Source organism: Otolemur garnettii, unplaced genomic scaffold (genome assembly GCF_000181295.1).
Source record: "Otolemur garnettii isolate 467f Iridium unplaced genomic scaffold, OtoGar3 scaffold00077, whole genome shotgun sequence".
In the NCBI taxonomy this organism is placed as follows: Eukaryota; Metazoa; Chordata; class Mammalia; order Primates; family Galagidae; genus Otolemur; species Otolemur garnettii.
The window spans coordinates 3575642-3594213 of record NW_003852472.1 but is presented as its reverse complement, the minus strand read 5'-3'; the positions used below and the strand labels follow the sequence as shown (position 1 = coordinate 3594213).

General features: G+C 44.0%; 1 protein-coding gene across 4 annotated transcripts in view; it reads left to right on the top strand.

Annotated features, from left to right (window-relative positions):
* The window catches only part of LOC100946636 (general transcription factor II-I repeat domain-containing protein 2B), a 63675-nt gene that overhangs the window by 17817 nt on the left and 27286 nt on the right, over window positions 1-18572 (top strand). For all 4 annotated transcript variants that reach the window (XM_023515723.1, XM_003794203.3, XM_023515722.1 and 1 more), the window contains 6 exons: window positions 287-425; window positions 11058-11177; window positions 13638-13821; window positions 13994-14022; window positions 16158-16212; window positions 16978-17021. In XM_023515723.1, the coding sequence (XP_023371491.1) occupies window positions 287-425; window positions 11058-11177; window positions 13638-13821; window positions 13994-14022; window positions 16158-16212; window positions 16978-17021 (571 nt within the window). The remainder of the gene's footprint in view (window positions 1-286; window positions 426-11057; window positions 11178-13637; window positions 13822-13993; window positions 14023-16157; window positions 16213-16977; window positions 17022-18572) is intronic.

Below are 18572 nucleotides of genomic sequence, written 5' to 3'. Positions count from 1 at the left end.
AGCAGTGAAGCCAGGGCACTCTACCCAGGGGCTCAGCTTGAGGCTTTGTCTCAAAAAAAAAGAAAGAGAGAGAAGCATGTCTGACAGTAAATAAACATATGTTTTTGGGAGGTTTTGATATTTATGGCATTTGCTTGATAAATTTGTTTTGCTTTTTTCTTTGATTTTTCTCATTCTAAATATTCCTTTTTCTATTTCATTTTGTATTTCCTCAAGTAGTCTTCTCAGGCCCTATAAATTTGGATCTGCTCTTGTATATAAACATCATCTTTCATTTCTATTTCAGTGTAAAGAACTGGCCAAGTTCAAGGCAGAAGTGGCCTGCATTGCAGTGTACGAAACAGACGTGTTTGTCGTCGGAACTGAGAGAGGATGCACCTTTGTCAACGCCAGGACAGATTTTCAAAAAGATTTTGCAAAATACTGTAGGTGTTCATAATTTTATCCTTAGTATTTCATAAGTCTTAAACTGTTAGCAGACAAGACCTATGTAATGTTTTCTTCAAAGATATCATAAGCATTCTCCAAAAAATGGTTCTGACACATCTCCTTTGAGTTGTTCTACCAAACTAATAGCTTGTTAACAGTGAGCAGTCCTGGCAGCGCCTATGGCTCAGTGAGTAGGGCACCGGCCCCATATACCAACAGTGGTGGGTTCAAACCTGGCCCCAGCCAAACTACAACAAAAAAATAGCCAGGCATTGTGGTGGGCGCCTATAGTCTCAGGTACTTGTGAGGCTGAGGCAAGAGAATTGCCTAAGCCCAAGAGCTAGAGGTTGCTATGAGCTGTAATGCTACAGCACTGTACTGAGGGCAACAAAGTGAAACTCTGTCTCTTAAAAACAAAAATCAAAAACAGTGAGCAGTCCTAGACAAATGGTCAGTATATTTCATCCTAGGTCCTCAGCAGGACTCTAGTTTTATAGAACAAATTTCTAGACATAGAATAAATTGCCTTTAATTCCTAAAACAAACCCATGTTTTATAAAATACTCTTACTTTAGTGCTTCCCCAAAAAAAGGGAAAAAAACTTGTCTAGGGTTTATTGTGTATTCTCCATTAAAACCCTTATGCGCTTACCCCCTTTCTCCCTCACTCTTCCTCTTTTTTTTTTTAACCGGGGCAATTTCAGAGCCTTCAAATGCCCAGGTGTGTTGGAAGTGCCCAGCATAAGTGAGCATATGTGGTCATGCATCAAGAAACTCTAAGGCCTGGGCGAGGTGCTGCACACCTATGATCCCAGGACTATGGGAGGTCAAGGCGCGTGGACTGCTTGAGCTCACAAGTTAGAGACCAGCCTGAGTAAGAGCAAGACCCATTTCTAAAAGATAGCCAGGCATTGTGACAGATGCCTGTAATCCTAGATACTCAGGAGGCTGAGGCAAGAGGATCATTTGAGCCCAAGAGTTTGAGGTTGCTGCGAGCTGTGATAGCCTGCTACTCTGCTGAGGGCAATGAAAATTTTGCCTTTCCCCTCACCCCTCCAAAAAATAAGGTGTTCAGACCTACACCTTTATGATGGTGATCTCTGCTAGGTTATCTACCAAGTATTGTATATGCCTGGGAACCAAGAAAGGGAAAAATTTTTCCAGAAAGGTTTGTCAGAGGATATAAGGGCATAAATATATGGTGAGAGAGAAAGAAAGAGGTAACTCCAGGGACTGGCAGAAGGGGTATGTGTGTATATATTACAGAGCAAATATCTAAGATTATACGTGGTGTAGATATACATATCCACATATATATGTATATGTACTGTGTATGTTGATAGATAAGTCAGGAGTCACTTGCCTCACCCTCCCGAGTAGCTGGGACTACAGGTGCCCGCCACAATGCCTGGCTATTTTTTTGTTGTAATTGTCGTCGTTTGGCAAGTCCAGGCTGGTTCAAACTGGCCAGTTCCATTGTATGTGGCTAGCACCCTAGCCCTGAGCTACAGGCACAGAGCTAAAAAAAAAATGAAGCCATTTTTAAAAAATACAATGAGGGGCAGCACCTGTGGCTCAGAGGAGTGGGATGCTGGCCCCATATGCTGGAAGTGGCGAGTTCAAACCCAGCCCTGGCCAGAAACTGCAAAAAAAAAAAAAAAATACAATGAGAGTGAGTATATAATAAAAAAGGATATTCTTATTAATGTCAGATGCCAAATGAATTTCTAATAATTGAAATTTAATTACAGAATTAAAAAAAATTGTACTTTCCATTGGTCTCTTTGTCTCTCTTTATGTCAGTACTTTACTGTTAGTATTATTGCAGCTTTATTATATCATTTGAAATCAGAAAATACTCCTCAAACTATGTTCTTCTTTTTTAAGATTGTTTCAGCTTTTCAGAGTCCTTTGTGATTCCATGAGTTTTAGGATGGGTTTTCTTAATATGTTCAAGAAATGCCATTGAAATTTTGATAAATGTGTAGATGGTTTTGAGTAGTATGGACTTTTTTTTTTTTCTCTGAGACAAAATCTCACTGCACTGCCCAGGTTAAAGTGCCATGGCATCAGCCTGGCTGACTCTAACCTCAAACTCCTGGGTTCATGGCTCGGCGCCTGTGGCTCAAGTAGCTAAGGCGCCAGCCACATACACCTAAGGTGGCAGGTTCGAATCCAACCCGGGCCTGCCAAAACAACAATGACGGCTGCAACCAAAAAATAGCCAGGTGTTGCAGTGGGCGCCTGTGGTCCCAGCTACTTGGGAGGCTGAGGCAGGAGACTTGCTTGAGCCCAGGAGTTGGAGGTTGCTGTGAGCTGTGATGCCAAAGCACTCTACCCAGGGGGACAGCTTGAGGCTCTGTCTCAAAAAAAAAAAAAAAAAACTCCTGGGTTCAAACAATCCTCCTGTCTTGAGCTAGTCTCAAACTCCCGAGCTCAAGGGGTCCTCCTGCCTTGGCCCCCCAGAGTGCTCGGATTACAGGTGTGAACTACTGTGCCTAGCCAGTACTTAACAATATTAAGTCTGCCAATCTGTGATGTCTTTACATTTTTTATTTGTGTCTTCTCTAATTTCTTTCAGCTATGTTTTATAGTCTCAATGCACAGGGTTTTTTTGTTTGTTTGTTTGCTTGAGACAGTCTCCCTATGTCACCCTCAGTAGAGTGATATGGTGTCACAGCTCGCAGCAACCTCAAACTCTTGGGCTTAAGCGATTCTCTTGCTTCACCCTTCCAAGTAGCTGGGACTACAGGCACCCGCCACAACACCTGGCTACTTTTTTGTTGTAGTTGTCGTTGTTTGGCAGGCCCAGGCTGGGTTCAAACCTGCCAGCCCTGGTGTATGTGGCCGGCGCCCTAGCTGCTGAGCTACAGGTACCGAGCCAGTGTACAGGTTTTTAACTCTTTGGTTAGGTTTGTTCCTTATTAGCGTATAGGAACACAACTGATGTTGGTGTGTTTAATATCCTGCAACTTTGCTGAATTTATGAGTTTTAATTTTTGTGTATAATTTTTACGATTTTCTACATATGTATATGTGAACATATCATCTACAGAGATAATTGTTCTTCCTTCTTTCCAGTTTGGATCCTTTTTTCTTTCTTTTTCTTACTAATTGCTCTGGCTAGGACTGTGTTGAATAGACATGAGGTGAGTGGGCATCTTTTTCTTGTTTCAATCTTAGAGGAAAAGCTTTTCATAAATGATCTTTTTTTTTATTATTATTTTATTTTATTTTTTTTTTTGAGACAGAGCCTCAAGCTGTCCCCTGGGTAGAGAGCTCTGGCATCAGAGCTCACAGCAACCTCCAACTCCTGGGCTCAAGTGAGTCTTCTGACTCAGCCTCCCAAGTAGCTGGGACCACAGGTGCCCAGCTATTTTTTGGTTGCAGCCATCATGGTTGTTTTGGCAGGCCCGGGCTGGATTCAAACCTGCCACCTTAGGTGTACGTGGCTGGCGCCTTAGCCACTTGAGCCACAGGCGCCAAGCCCATAAATGATCTTTATTATGTTGAGTTAATTTCCTTCTAAAGTCCTTGTTTGTTGAGTCTTTTTATTCTGAAAGGAAGTGAATCTTTTAGATGCATTTTTGGCAGCAATTGAGATGATCACATGGTTTTTGTCTCTTATCCTATTCATGTAGCATATGACATTGGTTGATTTTCATATATTGAACCATCTTTGCATTTAAGAAATAAATCCCATGTGATCAGGATGCATATTGGTTTGTTAATATTTTGTTGAAGATATTCATGCCGTCATTCATCAGAGATATAGGTCTATAGTTTTATTTTCTTGTAGTATTTTTTTTTCCCTTTGAGACAGAGTCTCACTGTGTCACCCTCAGTAGAGTGCTGTGGTCTCACAGCTCACAGCAACCTCAAACCCTTGGGCTTAAGTGATTCTCTTTCTTCAGCCTCCCAAGTAGCTGGGACTACAGGCGTCCACCACAACACCTGGCTATTATTTTGTCGCAGTTGTCATTGTTGTTTAGCTGGCTCAGGCTAGGTTCAAACCCACCAGCCTTGGTGCATGGGGCTGGCGCTATAACCATTGTGCTATGGGCGCTGAGGCTTTCTTGTAGTATTTTTATCTGGCTTTGTTGTCAGGGAAATGTAGGATTTCTAGAGCAAGTTTAGAAGTGTACATTCCTCTTTGATTTTTTGGAAGAGTTTCAGAAGAATTCACTTTAAACTTCATTTAAATGTTTGGTAGAATTCTCTGTGAAGTCATCTGGTCCTGGCTTTTGATTACAGATTCACTCTCTTACTCATTATTCATCTGTTGAGCTTTTCTGTTTCTTCGTGGTTCAGTCTTGGTAGGTTGTGACCTGTTTCTTCTAGGTTGTCCAACTTGTTGGTATATAATCATTCATAGTTTTTTCTCATAATCCTTTTTGTTCCTGACACATAGGTTGTAATGTTTCCTCTCTCAATTCTGATTTTACTCACTTGAGTGTTTTTCTATTTTTTCATTAATAGAATATTAATATTTACCGATCCTATTCATAGTCCCTGTGAATTTTTTAATGGACTTATATAGCATTTGTTTTAAGTTCTTTTTCTTGAGACAGAGTCTCATTTTGTTGCCCTCTGTAGAGTGCTATGCTGTCACACACGCCTCACAGCAACCTCAAACTCTTGGGCTTAAGCCATTCTTGTGCCTCAGCCTCCCAAGTAGCTGGGACTACAGGCACCCACCACAACACTCAGCTATTTTTTAGAGATGAGGTCTCGCTCTGCCTCAGGCTGGTCTCAAACTTGTAAACTCGGGCAATCCCCAGTCTCGGCCTCTCAGAGTGCTAGGAATACAGGTGTGAGCCACCTCACCTGGCCTGTTTTTAAGTTTTATGTGCTAATTTTTTTTAATCTCAAGATCATTGAGTAATATGTGATAATTTTAACATCTGAGTCATTTCTGAGTCTGTTTGTGTAGACTTTATTTTTTCCAAGACCAAGTCTCACCGTGTCACCCCCATGCTGGAGTGTAGTGGCTATTCACAGGTACACTACCAGCCTCAAACTCCTAGGCTCAAAGGATCCTTATACCTCAGTCTTCTTAGTAGCTGGGACTGTAGGTATGTGCCACCACTCCCAGCTCTAGAAATTTTTTCTTTTAATCATGGATCACATTTTCCTGCTCCTTCACATTTCTGTTAATTTTGTGTTTTATATCAGACATTGTGTGTAATCTATGCATGAGCTGTTGTAAAATTTGCTAAATAATGTGATTTGTTCTAGCAGGCAGTTAAGTTATTGGCTGGTCACCTTGACCAGGGCTGTTTGTTTTGGTTTGCCCTTTGTTCAGGGCATCACTCTTAGTCTTGGAATGCGGCCCTGACTCCTAATGCGTGGCCCATCTTGGGTTTCACAGGGTGTTAAACGTGTTTCTCTAACTTGGCAGGACTTAAACTCTAAACTCCGTCATCCCAGCACCACACAAATGTTTCCATCTTTGCTCCTTAGCTTCCACGTGTTGTTTTTCCTTAGAATCTCAGCCTGTGCTTGGGCAGTTTGGGGGCCAGTTAGGAATTTGGGGGACATCTGTATGAACTCTTGAGGCTCCCACCTCTATAACTTGCTGCTTTCCAGGATAGATTTCCCTCCTCAATTTCTAGTCACTCTGACAGTCCTGACATACAACATAGATTTCACCATTCCACTAACACTGCTGCTCTTGAGTTGAGTTCTATTTCCATGGGTGCTAAAGGAACTAAGGAATTTCCCCACAGGGAAAAAGCCAGTTAAATGTAAGTGTCACCCAGAATTGTGCATCCCTTCCTTTAAGGGTAGCATTCCTTGCCAGGCTTGGTGGCTCATGCCTATAATTCCAGCACTCTGGGAGGCTGAGTCAAGTGGATCTTTTGAGCTCAAGAATTCAAGACCGGCTCGGCTCCTGTGGCTCAAGTGGCTAAGGTGCAAGCCACATACACCTAAGGTGGTGAGTTCAAATCCAGCCCAGGCCTGCCAAACAACAATGACCTGCAACCAAAAAAATAGCCAGGCATTGTGGCGGGTGCCAGTGGTCCCAGCTACTTGGGAGGCTGAGGCAGGAGACTCGCTTGAGCCCAGGAGTTGGAGGTTGCTGTGAGCTATGATGCCACGGCACTTTACCCAGGGGGATAGCTTGAGGCTCTGTCTCAAAAAAAAATAAAAAAAAAAAAAAAGAGTTCAAGACCAGCCTGAGCCAGACCAAGACCCCCATCTCTAAAAAACTAACTGGGGCTCAGCACTGTAGCACAGTGGTTACAGCGCCAACCACGTACACTGAGGCTGGAGGGTTTGAACCTGGCCCAGGCCAGGTAAACTACAATGACAACTGCAACAACAACAACAAAACTATATAGCTGGATGTTGTGGTGAGCGTCTGTAGTCCCAGCTACTTGGGAGGCTGAGGCACTAGAATCACTTAACCCCAAGAGTTTGAGGTTGCTATGAGCTATGATACCATAGCACTCTACTGAGGATGACATAGTGAGACTCCGTCCCTACCCCCCAAAAAAGAACCAAATGAGATAACACCCAAAATGAGTCTTGGCGCCTGTGGCAGTGTTTACAGCAACAGCCACATACACCAAGGCTGGCAGGTTCGAACCTGGCCCCCACCAGCTAAAACAATGACAGTTGCAACAAAAAATAGCTGGGCGTTATGGTGAGTGCCTGTAGTCCCAGCTACTTGGGAGGCTGAGGCAAAAGAATTGCTTAAGCCCAAGAGTTTGAGCTTGCTGTGAGCTATGACGCCCAGGCACTCTACCAAGGGTGACATAGTGAATCTCTGTCTTAAATAAATAAATAAATAAAAAATAAACGAAAAAACTAGCTGAGAGTCATAATGGGTACCTATAGTCCCAGCTACTCAGGAGGCTATGGCAACAAGATGTCTTGAGTCCAAGAGTTTGAGGTTGTTGTGAGCTATAACACCATGGAACTCTACTAAAAGTGACAGAGTAAGACTCTGTCTCAAAAAAAAAAAAAAAGAAAGAAAGAAAGAAAAAAAGATAGCATTCCTTCCAATTTTGTTTGATTTCTGGTCATTCTCAGTGCCTTTAAAGAGTTGATCTTAATATTTTGTCCAGAAATTATTACTGCTGTTGGTGGATACACACTTCTTGCCACTACCGAAACTGGAACACTGGGTGTGATTCTCAAATATGTGGTGTATGTTTCTTTAGAAGTTGTTTTGGAAATAAGGAAAAATCACTGTGAAATTGCATCAGAAACACATTTACTGTCCCTCTGAAGTTAGAGACCAAGTCTCTCTTGGTGTAAGAGTTTTTTTAGTGGCTCGGCACCTGTGGCTCAAGCAGCTAAGGCGCCAGCCACGTACACCTGAGCTGGCGTGTTCAAATCCAGCCCGGGCCCACCAAACAACAATGACGGCTGCAACCAAAAAATTGCCAGGTGTTGTGGTGGGCGCCTGTGGTCCCAGCTACTTGGGAGGCAGAGGCAGGAGACTTGCTTGAGCCCAGGAGTTGGAGGTTGCTGCGAGCTGTGATGCCATGGCACTCTACCCAGGGGGACAGCTTGAGGCTCTGTCTCAAAAAAAAAAAAAAAGTTTATTTAGTAATTTAATTCTCAAAACAACAGAAATTTATAATCAAAATATATTAGGGTTAAAAGTGTTTAACATTAAAATAATACTGAGGGCTGGGCGCAGTGGCTCATACCTATAATACTGCACTTTGGGAAGCTGAGGCAGGTGGATTGCTTGAGCTAAGGAGTCCAAGACCAGCCTGAGCAAGAGTGAGACCCCATCTCTAAAACATAGCCAGGTGGGCTCGGCACCCGTGGCTCAAGTGGCTAGGGCGCCAGCATATGCACCTAAGGTGGCGGGTTCAAATCCAGCCTGGGCCGCCAAACAACAGTGACAGCTGTGACCAAAAAATGGCCAGGCGTTGTGGCGGGCTCCTGTGGTCCCAGCTACTTGAGAGGCTAAGGCAGTAGACTTGCTTGAGCCCAGGAGTTAGAGGTTGCTGTGAGCTGTGATGCCATGGCACTCTACCCAGGGGGACAGCTTGAGGCTCTGTCTCAAAAAATAAAATAAAATAGTAAATTTTAAAAAAATAGCTAGGTGTTGTGGCAGGCGCCTATAGTCCCAGCTACTTGGGAGGCTGAGGCGAGAGGAGCCTTCTTTTTTTTTTTTTTTTTTTTGGTGAGGCAGGACCTCAAGCTTTCCCCCTGGGTAGGGTGCTGTGGCATCTCAGCTCACAGCAACCTCCGACTCCTGGGCTCAAGTGAGTCTCCTGCCTCCGCCCCCCAAGTAGTTGGGACGACAGGCGCGCGCCACAACGCCTGGCTATTTTTTTTTGGTTGCAGCCATTGTTGTTTGGCCAGCCCGGGCTGGATTCAAACCGGCCACCTTAGGTGTATGTGGCTGGCGCCTTAGCCACTTGAGCCACAGGCGCCAAGCCGAGAGGATCTTTTTTTTTTTTTTTTTTTTTAGACAGAGCCTCAAGCTGTCCCCCTGGGTAGAGTGCCGTGGCATTACAGCTCACAGCAACCTCCGACTCCTGGGCTCAAGTGAGTCTCCTGCCTCCGCCCCCCAAGTAGTTGGGACGACAGGCGCGCGCCACAACGCCTGGCTATTTTTTTGCAGCCGTCATTGTTGTTTGGCGGGTCCGGGCTGGGGATTCGAACCCACCACCTTAGGTGTACGTGGCTGGTGCCTTAGCTGGTTGAACTATAGGCGCCGAGCCACGAGAGGATCTCTTGAACCCAAGAGTTTGATGTTGCTGGGAGCTATGGCACTGTGGTACTCTACTGAGGGCAACAAAGTGAGACTGTCTCAAAAAAAATAAATAAATAAGATAAAATAATACTGAGTAACTCAATCAAGGATTGGCAATCTTTTTCTGCAATGGGGAAAATAGTTAATTATTTAATTTTGGTGCCCATCACAGTCTCTGTCATAGCTACCCAACTTGCTGTTTTAGTACAAAAGCAGCCATAGGCAACATGTAAATGAACAGACATGGTCAAGGAAACTTTATTTGTAGATACTGAAATTTGAATTTCATGTCATTTTCATATGTCATGAAATGATCTTCATTTGAATATTTTTTAACTGTTTCAAGTTGTAAAAACCATTCATGATTCATACCAAAACAGGCAGTCCCTTAGACTGTAGTTTACTGACCCCCAAGCAGAGCATGTGGACAGTTTCATTAGTTCCTTGTTTACCTCTCACTTTACCTGTGAGCCAAGCTACTTCGAATGGCCAAACACACATAGGGTTTCATCTGCTTCATTCTTTCAGCCTAATTTACGAAATGTAAACATCCACAAGAACTGCTTTGCTGAATTGTATATGTAAAACTATATATTCTGAACTTAATGGATGCCTGAGGGTTTTTAGGTTTAATTTTGTCCACACAACTTTTGCTTCATGTTTGACTTTAAAACACGACTCTGTTGTATGGGCCTCTCACTCAAGAAATCACTCTGAGATGGTTTGCAGTGTGACTGTTCTCAGTTTATTGCCTCTCTGCTCCAAGGTCACCCTTCTTTGCCCTGCTTTGTAATGTTGGAGCCGGACCCTATAAACATTTCTCCTGTGGCAGCTGGCACAGTATTCCCCTTGGTTGGAAGAGACTGGGCGGAGGGCTATGCTGGCGGAGGAGGGAACTTTCCCAGTGGGCTCTCCCCTTCAGGTGATAACCAGCACTACTTGGGGTACCCAGTGGTGCTCACCCCATTGAGTTTCTGGGGCACTCCTACCACACACAGCTTCCCAGTTACTTCCACTGGTACACAGCCAGCTTCCCAGCAAGTCTCATGAAAATTTTAGAAAATTCCACAAGGAAACTTCACAGTGAATTTCAGTGGCACTATACCCACAGGATATTTCCCAGTGAATTCCACCGGCACTCCCAAGAGCAACTTTCCCGAAAACCCGTTTGGCATCACCTTGCAGGTAACTTCCAGAGGGTTCTACCTGCACCCTAGAGCACGTCTTCCCTATAATACCCAGCAGATCCTGCAGGCACCCACTGGTCAACTTGCAGGTGATTTCCACTGGCACCCTCAGAGAGCAGGTCCCTTCTTGCCAGCTAGCACTTGAGACACCTCAGCTGTCTTTCCTGCCATCCATGGGGCCTCGGCCATGTCAACTCTCAAGAGATTTGGGCCTCAGCCCCAGAGTAACGTCTGCTCCCCCAACCTGCTGCGTATATACTCTGCAGAGTTCCCATTACCCCTTAGTGAGTTAATTCCATGTCACGAGTTGATGATTCTTTTATAAAACTTGCCCTGTTCCAATTTCTGTGTGGTTTCTGTTTCCTGACTAGTTCCTGATTCAAATAATCTTCAAAATTTCTGGAGCAGCATTCGTTTAGAGGCTGGGCTCAGCGGATGATCTTCCTACACAATTATTGTTGCTTCTCAACTATACAACAAATAAAATTTCTGTTACACAAATAATTTCCTTTATACTACCACCTTTTCTTCGTGTGTTGAATTTAGTATTGTTTTTTATCCTTTCATCATAAATACCTTGTTCTTTTTTTTTTAATTGAAAGATCTTTTTTATATCTATTTCTTCTTCCCCCTTTTCCTTTCAATACCAGAAGCATAGTAAGGCAGTGTATAGCACAATGCTTAGATACTGACCCAGTGCCCATCATGCATTTGCAGGCGTCGCCGAGGGCCCATGTGAGATGAAACCTCCCTGCCCTATGAACAGAATGCAGGTCCACTCAGGAGAAACAGAGATACTCAGGAGGGCCGTCGAGGACTATTTTTGCTTTTGTTACGGTAACGTCCACTTTAAGCATGAATTCTCTAGTGGGAGTGTCCAGCCTTTTTTTTCCTGAAGTACATTGGATAAAGATTGTCATCTTGGGCTACACAATAAATACACAAACACTGACAAAAGCTGATGAGCCAAAGAGAGGTCTGTGCACAGTTTTTGAGCTATCTGACACCACAGATAAGCAAAACAGGCCTCAAATAATCCACATGTGGCCAGCAAGCCACAGGTTGGACGCCCCTACAAGGCTTCACTAAGGAAATACGTAGGACAGTGTCACGGACAGTTGTCCTGGTGTGACTACTTAGAAAGTTTTGAACATTTTAAAATCCACATTCTCAACCAGGCGTGGTGGCTCATGTCTATAATCCTAACACTCTGGGACGTCAAGGTGGGTGGCTCACGTGAACTCATGAGTTCAAAACCAGCCTGAGCCAGAGCAAGACCTTGTCTCTAAAAATAGGTAGGTGTTGTGGCAGACCCCTATAATCCCAGCTACTCGGGAGGCTGAGGCAAGAGAATCACTTGAGCCTAAGAGTTTGAGGTTGCTGTGAGCTGTGATGCTACAGCACTCTACCAAGGGTGACAAAGTGAAACTCTGTCTCAAAAAAAATAGATAGATAAATAAAATAAAAAGAAAACCTACATTCTCATCAAGGAAAGAGTTAGTTCTTTTATTCGGCTGCTATAGCACAGTGGTTATGGCGCCAGCCGCATACACCAAAGGTGGTGGGTTTGAACCCAGCCTGGGCCAATTAACCAACAACGACAACTGCAAAAAAAATAGCCAGATGTTGTGGCGGACGCCTGTAGTCCCACCTACTTGGGAGGTGGAGGCAAGAGACTCTCTTGAGCCCAAGAGTTTGAGGTTGCTGTGAGCTGTGACGCCACAGCCCTCTATGGAGGGCAACATAGTGAGACTCTGTCTCCAAAAAAAAAGAATTAGTTCTTAATTACCCAACATAAGTGTCCTTAAGATGATGATTTGGATCTTGATGTGCTGAGCCACTGAAACCTCCATGTTGATCAGTCTTCATTCTTCGATCTTACTTTAGGGCCCCCACACTGAGGCACATACAGCTGGTCAAGACCATCAATGGTAGCTACAGCATTCCCCCGCCACTCAGTTGTCTTTCCACCTACTCAGGCCTTTCCACAGGCATGAAGACAAGAGACTTAGAAATATACCGGTGGCTCCCATAGCTCAGTTGGCAAGGGTGCCAGCCACATATACCTACGGTGGTGGGTTTGAACCCGGCCCGGGTCTGCTAAGCAACAATGACAACTGTAACCAAAAAAAAATAGCCAGGCATTGTGATGGGTGCCTATAGTCCCTGCTACTTAGGAGACTGAGGCAAGACAATTGCTTAAGCCTAAGAGTTTAAGGTTGCTGTGAGCTGTGACACCACAGCACTCTCCCCAGGGAGACAGTGTGAGACTCCATCTCACCAAAAAAAAAAAAATATATATATATATCCACAATGTTTTTAAAAGCTAGATAACCAAAAATATGTCAGTGTTATACTTCATTGCAACATAGGGACCATGCTGTCATTCTAAGCTTTAGGAATTTCGTGAACTACAGGTCCTTGTGAGCATTTGACTATGGGGACCTCCAGCAGAGGGCATTCTGGGGTCTCAGTTACACTTCTCTATGAGAAATAGGGCTGTAGCATCTAGGGGCTTTCCAGCCAGTGCAGAAAACCTGACACAGCCCCAGATGGTGACTTGGAGCCATGTTGAGGTTGTAACTTTTGGCACATTGGCTTGACTTAGGTGGCGTGACATAGTGTCAGTTCAGCTTTGGGTGAGGGGCTCACATCCTCTTTTGGCACCAGCTTAGGTGACCAAGGGGTGCTCCCTGCAACCCTGGGGGGTGCCAGCATAAGTACCCTAAATTGTGCAACCTATAAGGAAATGGAGAAAAAGATCTCTTATTTTCTCTTGTGTGAGTAAAACATTGTAGACATTTTTTATTTTGGCCTTTTGGTTGGGAATTACATTAACTCAGGATAGTAGAGGAGGATCCCTTCTAAACCAAATGTCACCTCCTATATGTGTTTATCACATTAAATCAAACTGGTGGAGTCTTATGCTTATACAGTCTAAAGATGTTTTGGAGCCAGGTACAGTGGCTCATGCTATAATCCCAGCATTCAGGGATGGCATGGCAGGAGCATCACTTCAGGCCAGGAGTTTGTGACCAGCCTGGGCAATGTAGCGAGACCCTGTCTCTAAAAAAAGAAAAAAAATTAGTTGGACATGGTGACACATTTCTTCATTCCCAGTTACTCAGGAGGCTGAGACAAGAAGATCACATGAGTCCAGGAGTTCAAGGCTATGGTGAGCAATGATCATGCCACTGAACTCCAGCCTGGGCAAAAAAGCTTGTCTCAAACAAAGCAAAAACAAAACAATACAAAACCAAAAAATAATAATTGAAGATGTTCTGCCATTTCTCTTAGGTAAAGCGTTAGGGAGCACAGCAATGGTACCTGTTCCCTATGAGCAGATGCTACGAGACCAGGCAGCTGTGGTAGTACAGGGGCTTCCGGAAGGAGTTGCCTTTCAACACCCTGGGAATTATGACCTTGTAACCCTGAAGTGGATTCTGGAGAACAAAACGGGGATTTCATTCATCATAAACAGGTGAAATGCACTGCCCCCTCATAATGTTAGTTCATTTAAAGATAAAATGACCGCCCAGTTTTGAGTGATTTGTTAATTATGTCCTATTACATTCAAAAGTTGATTTTTCAGATGTGTAATACTGTTTTTTCTTGTGTGTTCCTATTGGGTAATAGTATTGGTTTTCTTGCAGACCTTTCCTGTGTCCAGAGAGTCAGCTGGGTAAGTGACAACTCAGGCTTGGTGGCTACCCCAAGCTGCCAACCACTTCTGCTTCCTTCATGAAAATGCACGCTCTAGGGTGGTGCCTGTGGCTCAAAAGGGTAGGGCGCCGGCCCCGTAGGCCAGAGAAGGGAGGTTCAAACCCAGCCCTGGCCAAAAACTGCAAAAAAAAAAAAAAAGAAAGAAAGAAAAATACACCCTCTGGCACATTCTCTGGTTTCTCCTCATTGAAGAGATATTTCAGGGCAGAGGGTCAGATGTTTGTAGGAGATTTGTGGCTTAGGAACCATGGAGAGCAGGAAGACCTCCCCTGTCCTCATGCACAGGAGTATGTGAATGCTGGGAGTCACTGTGCGGCCTTTGACCACTAGTCACAGGCAAGGCGTTGTTAGAGGCATGAGTAGATCTAGGATGTGTTTCCACACTTGGGTCTCACTGGGAAAAGGAATGATTCTATCCGTCAGAAAGCTGAGGTGTCCCGTATTGCCCTCGGGATGGCTGGAGGATGTCCCTGAAAGCCAGGGAAAAGGGTTAGAATTGTTCATTTGGAAGCACTGGCCCTCAAAATAAGCAGAGTCTCAACAGATTGGGAAGCTGCCCCCTGTGAATAGGTGGAAGCTCTGTGCAAGGGTGTTTGGGACCATGTTGGGAACCCAGAAGCCCTGCCCAACCTCCTTGACTCAGGATGATTGAAGAATCTCCCCCTAAGAGTAACTTTGCCAGAAGCACTTGGAGATCGCCTATGCCCACCTCTTATTTTCTCAGATTATTATGTTGGAACATAGTTGGGAGCCTCAGCCTGTTCGTGAAAGATCAGGTATAAAGAGGCTACCTTGCTGAGACTGCATGGGGAATGAGATGGCCACGGGTGGGGGTCATGCAGTTCACAAGGCACCTGCTGGGTACTGGGGGTGGTGTGACATGCCCAGGTTCTTCTGAGCTACAGACTAATCACAGGGTATAGTCTGTGCTTAGAGCATTGGTAAGTTTTTGTAGTCCTCTAGCCCATGTTAAAGGAGGGCAAGTGGAAGGGAGGATGGCAGGTGATCTTGTGATTGTCATCCCAGAAGGCCCGTGTCATCTTATAGAATAACAATAATACAAGCATCCCCCCTTATGTCTGGGTTCTTTCCAAGTCTCCCCAGGGGACGCCTGAAAACCCAGATAGTACCAAACCCTATGTTTTTTCCTACACATACATACCTGGGATAAAGTTTTAATTTATTAATTAGAAATATAAGAGATTAATAATAATAATAGAACAATAATTATAACAATATACTTAATCAAAATTATATTTTTCTTTCCATAAGTCAAGAACTTTTTACCTTTTTACTTAAAGGAAGCATTTTACAGCTTTCTTTGGCATACCTGAATTGCCACCATAGCTTCCCTTGCACGTTGGGGTCATTATGAAGTCAAATAAAGGTGACCTGAACAGTGGCACTGCAATCTCTCAACAGCCGATTTGATAAGCCAGGCAACTCGTAAGTGACTCACAGGAGAGTAGCATAGACAGCAGTGGAGACACTGGACAAAGGCCCAATTCATGGCCCCAGCCGAGCACAGCAGGCAGAGTCGAGTTTTCATTACACCTCTCAGAACAGCATTGAATTTAAGACTTATGAATTGTTTATTTCTGGAATTTGCCATTTAATATTTCCAGACCTTGGTTGACCTCAGGAAATGAACCAAGGAAAGAAAGTGAAGCCGAGGATGAGGAGGAACTCCCGTAATACAGATGACACTTACTTAGTGCTCATGGTGCCAGGCACTGTTCCGATTACTGTGCTTATCTTGACGATCTTGCACCACCGCCACGTTCATGAGGAAATGGAGGTAGAGGGAGGTCAGTGGCTGTTTCAGGGCTACCTAGCTGGCACAGTGAGGCTGTGCCACACACCTCTACTTCAGCCCAGAAGCCCCTCACCAGTCACACCTCCAGCCTCCCCCGGAAAATGCCCCCAGAACACAGGCTACATTGAGTTGGTGTCTGCCCTACTCTTATTCCATGATCACCGCCAGCTGGGAGTTCTTTTTTCCCTGTATTTGCTTTCAGTTTAAATGCCTTTGAACGTGCATCATATTTCAAGGTGCTAAAAGGGGCTGGTATGTGTCTTTTTATTCCTGTGCAGGTGGTCATATGATGGAAAAAGACACCAAGAGATCAATAATGTCACCAAGTGAAAGGTAAAGGATAAAAAATAAAATCCACATCCAACCACAAAGTATTTTTAGACTGTTTAAAGGCTTTCCTAGGCTGGGCGCAGTAGCTCACACTTGTAATCTTAGCACTCTGGGAGGCTGAAGTGGGTGGATTACTTGAGCTCACAGGTTCAAGACAAGCCTGAGCAAAAATTGAGACCCCCATCTCTACTAAAAATAGAAAAACTAAGGTAAGAGGATTGCTAGAGTCCAAGGAGTTGGAGGTTGCTGTGAGCTATAATGCCAGAGCACTCTACCTAGTGCTACAGCTTGAGACTGTCTCAAAAACAAACAACAACAAAAAAGGTTTTCCAGTGGGCAGCATCTGTGGCTCAAAGGAGTAGGGCACCGGCCCCATATGCTGGAGGTGGCAGGTTCAAACCTAGCCCCAGCTAAAAACTGCGCAAAAGAAAAAAAACTATTAAAAAAATTAATTAATTTTTAAAAAAAAAAGGTTTTCCTGTAACATTTGAAGTATAATTTGAAGTATTAATATCCTACTCTTTCTTACTTTGTTCTAACATTCTTTATTAAAAGGATGATTGGAATTTCTAAGACTATTTTCAGTTGATACCTTTAATTTTATAATAAATTATTAAGAATACTAATGTTAGAGTTGAGGAAATTTTGCATCAATTGATGGGGGGAGGGGATTTGAGGGCCTGGAGATGGGGCATTTGAATTCAGCCCAAGCGCCTGTGGTCAGTCCTCACTCTGCCCATCTTGACTCGGGTCCCCTTTTCCTTGCAGCTGTGGGCCCCCCAATGTGAAAACTGAACCCATGGAAGATTCTGGTAGGTACCTTGATGATTTTAGAATCAAATATTTAGCAGGTTATCAGGGGACTCTTTTCCTTTGTTTTACCAAAAAAAAAAAAAAAATCGAGGGCCAAGGTACTAATTAACGTCAACTACAGCCTTATTTTATTTTATTTTATTTTTTTTTTTTTGCAGTTTTTGGCCAGGGCTGGGTTTGAACCCACCACCTCAGTATATGGGGCCAGCGCCTTACTCCTTTGAGCCACAGGCGCTGCCCAACTGCAGCCTTATTTGCAGAATAATCATATTTTACTCAAAGATCTAGCCTTCTAATTCAGTGTTAGGTACTAAGATGTTATTAAGTAGATGTATTTGCAGACAAAATATTATTTTAATTATATTTAAATTAGAACCTGATTCTAAAGTAAGTAAAAAGTTTTGAATACAGGGCGGCACCTGGGTCTCAGTGAGCAGGACACCAGCCTCATATACTGAGGGTGGTGTGTTCAAACCCGGCCCCAGCCAAACTGCAACAAAAAATAGCCAGGCGTTGTGGCTGGCAGCTGTAGTCCCAGCTACTTGGTAGGCTGAGGCAAGAGAATCACCTAAGCCCAAGAGCTGGAGGTTGCTGTGAGCTGTGACACTACGGCACTCCACCAAGGGCAACAAAGTGAGACTCTATCTCTTAAAAAAAAAAAAAGTTTTGAATACAAATTTCTAATTCTAACTTGACTTAAAAATAGAGTATTTTCATTTTTAGACATATTTTACTGCTTCCCGCACTCTTCTGATGTTTCTAAATGTTTTACCAATACAGACATGTTATGACAATGTATAGTAGGAAAAAATCCCTCTTTGATGGATGAAGGTAGGTAACCCCCATCCCTGCTTCTTCCCCACTCCTCACAAAAAGAAAATCAGCATTGGCCCAGCGCAGTGGCTCATGCCTATAATCCTAGCATGCTGGGAGGCTGAGGCAGGAGGATCACTTGAGCTCAGGAGTTCAAGACCAGCCTGAGTAAAAGCAAGATCGTGTCTCTACTAAAAGTAGAAAAAATTAGCCCAGCGTTGTTGCAAGTGCCTGTAGTCCCAGCTACTCGGGAGGCTGAGCAAGAGAACCACTTGAGCCCAGGAGTTGGAGGTTGCAGAGAACTAGACTGGGGCAACAGAATGAGAACGTCTGTCTGTCTCTCTCTATATATGTATGGGGGGGGGAGCGAGAGAGAGATACACATATAGATAAACTCAGTGTTGTGGCGGGCACCTGTACGCCTAGCCACTTGGGAGGCTAAGGCAAAAGAGATCACTTGATCCCAGGAGTTTGAGGTTGCTGTGAGCTGTGATGATGCCAAGGCACTCTACCCTATCACTAAAAGAAGAAAAAAGAAAAAAAATAATGAGCATTAATTAGATAAAAAATGTTACAAGGTTAAGAACAGAGAATTTATTAAAAAATTCAAATGTCTAATCAAGGGATGGGAAAAATACTGAAAGCATTAAAGGAGGAAAGGTTAGAAAACTTAAACAGGCTCGGCGCCTATAGCTCAACCGGCTAGGGCGCCAGCCACGTACACCTAAGGTGGCGGG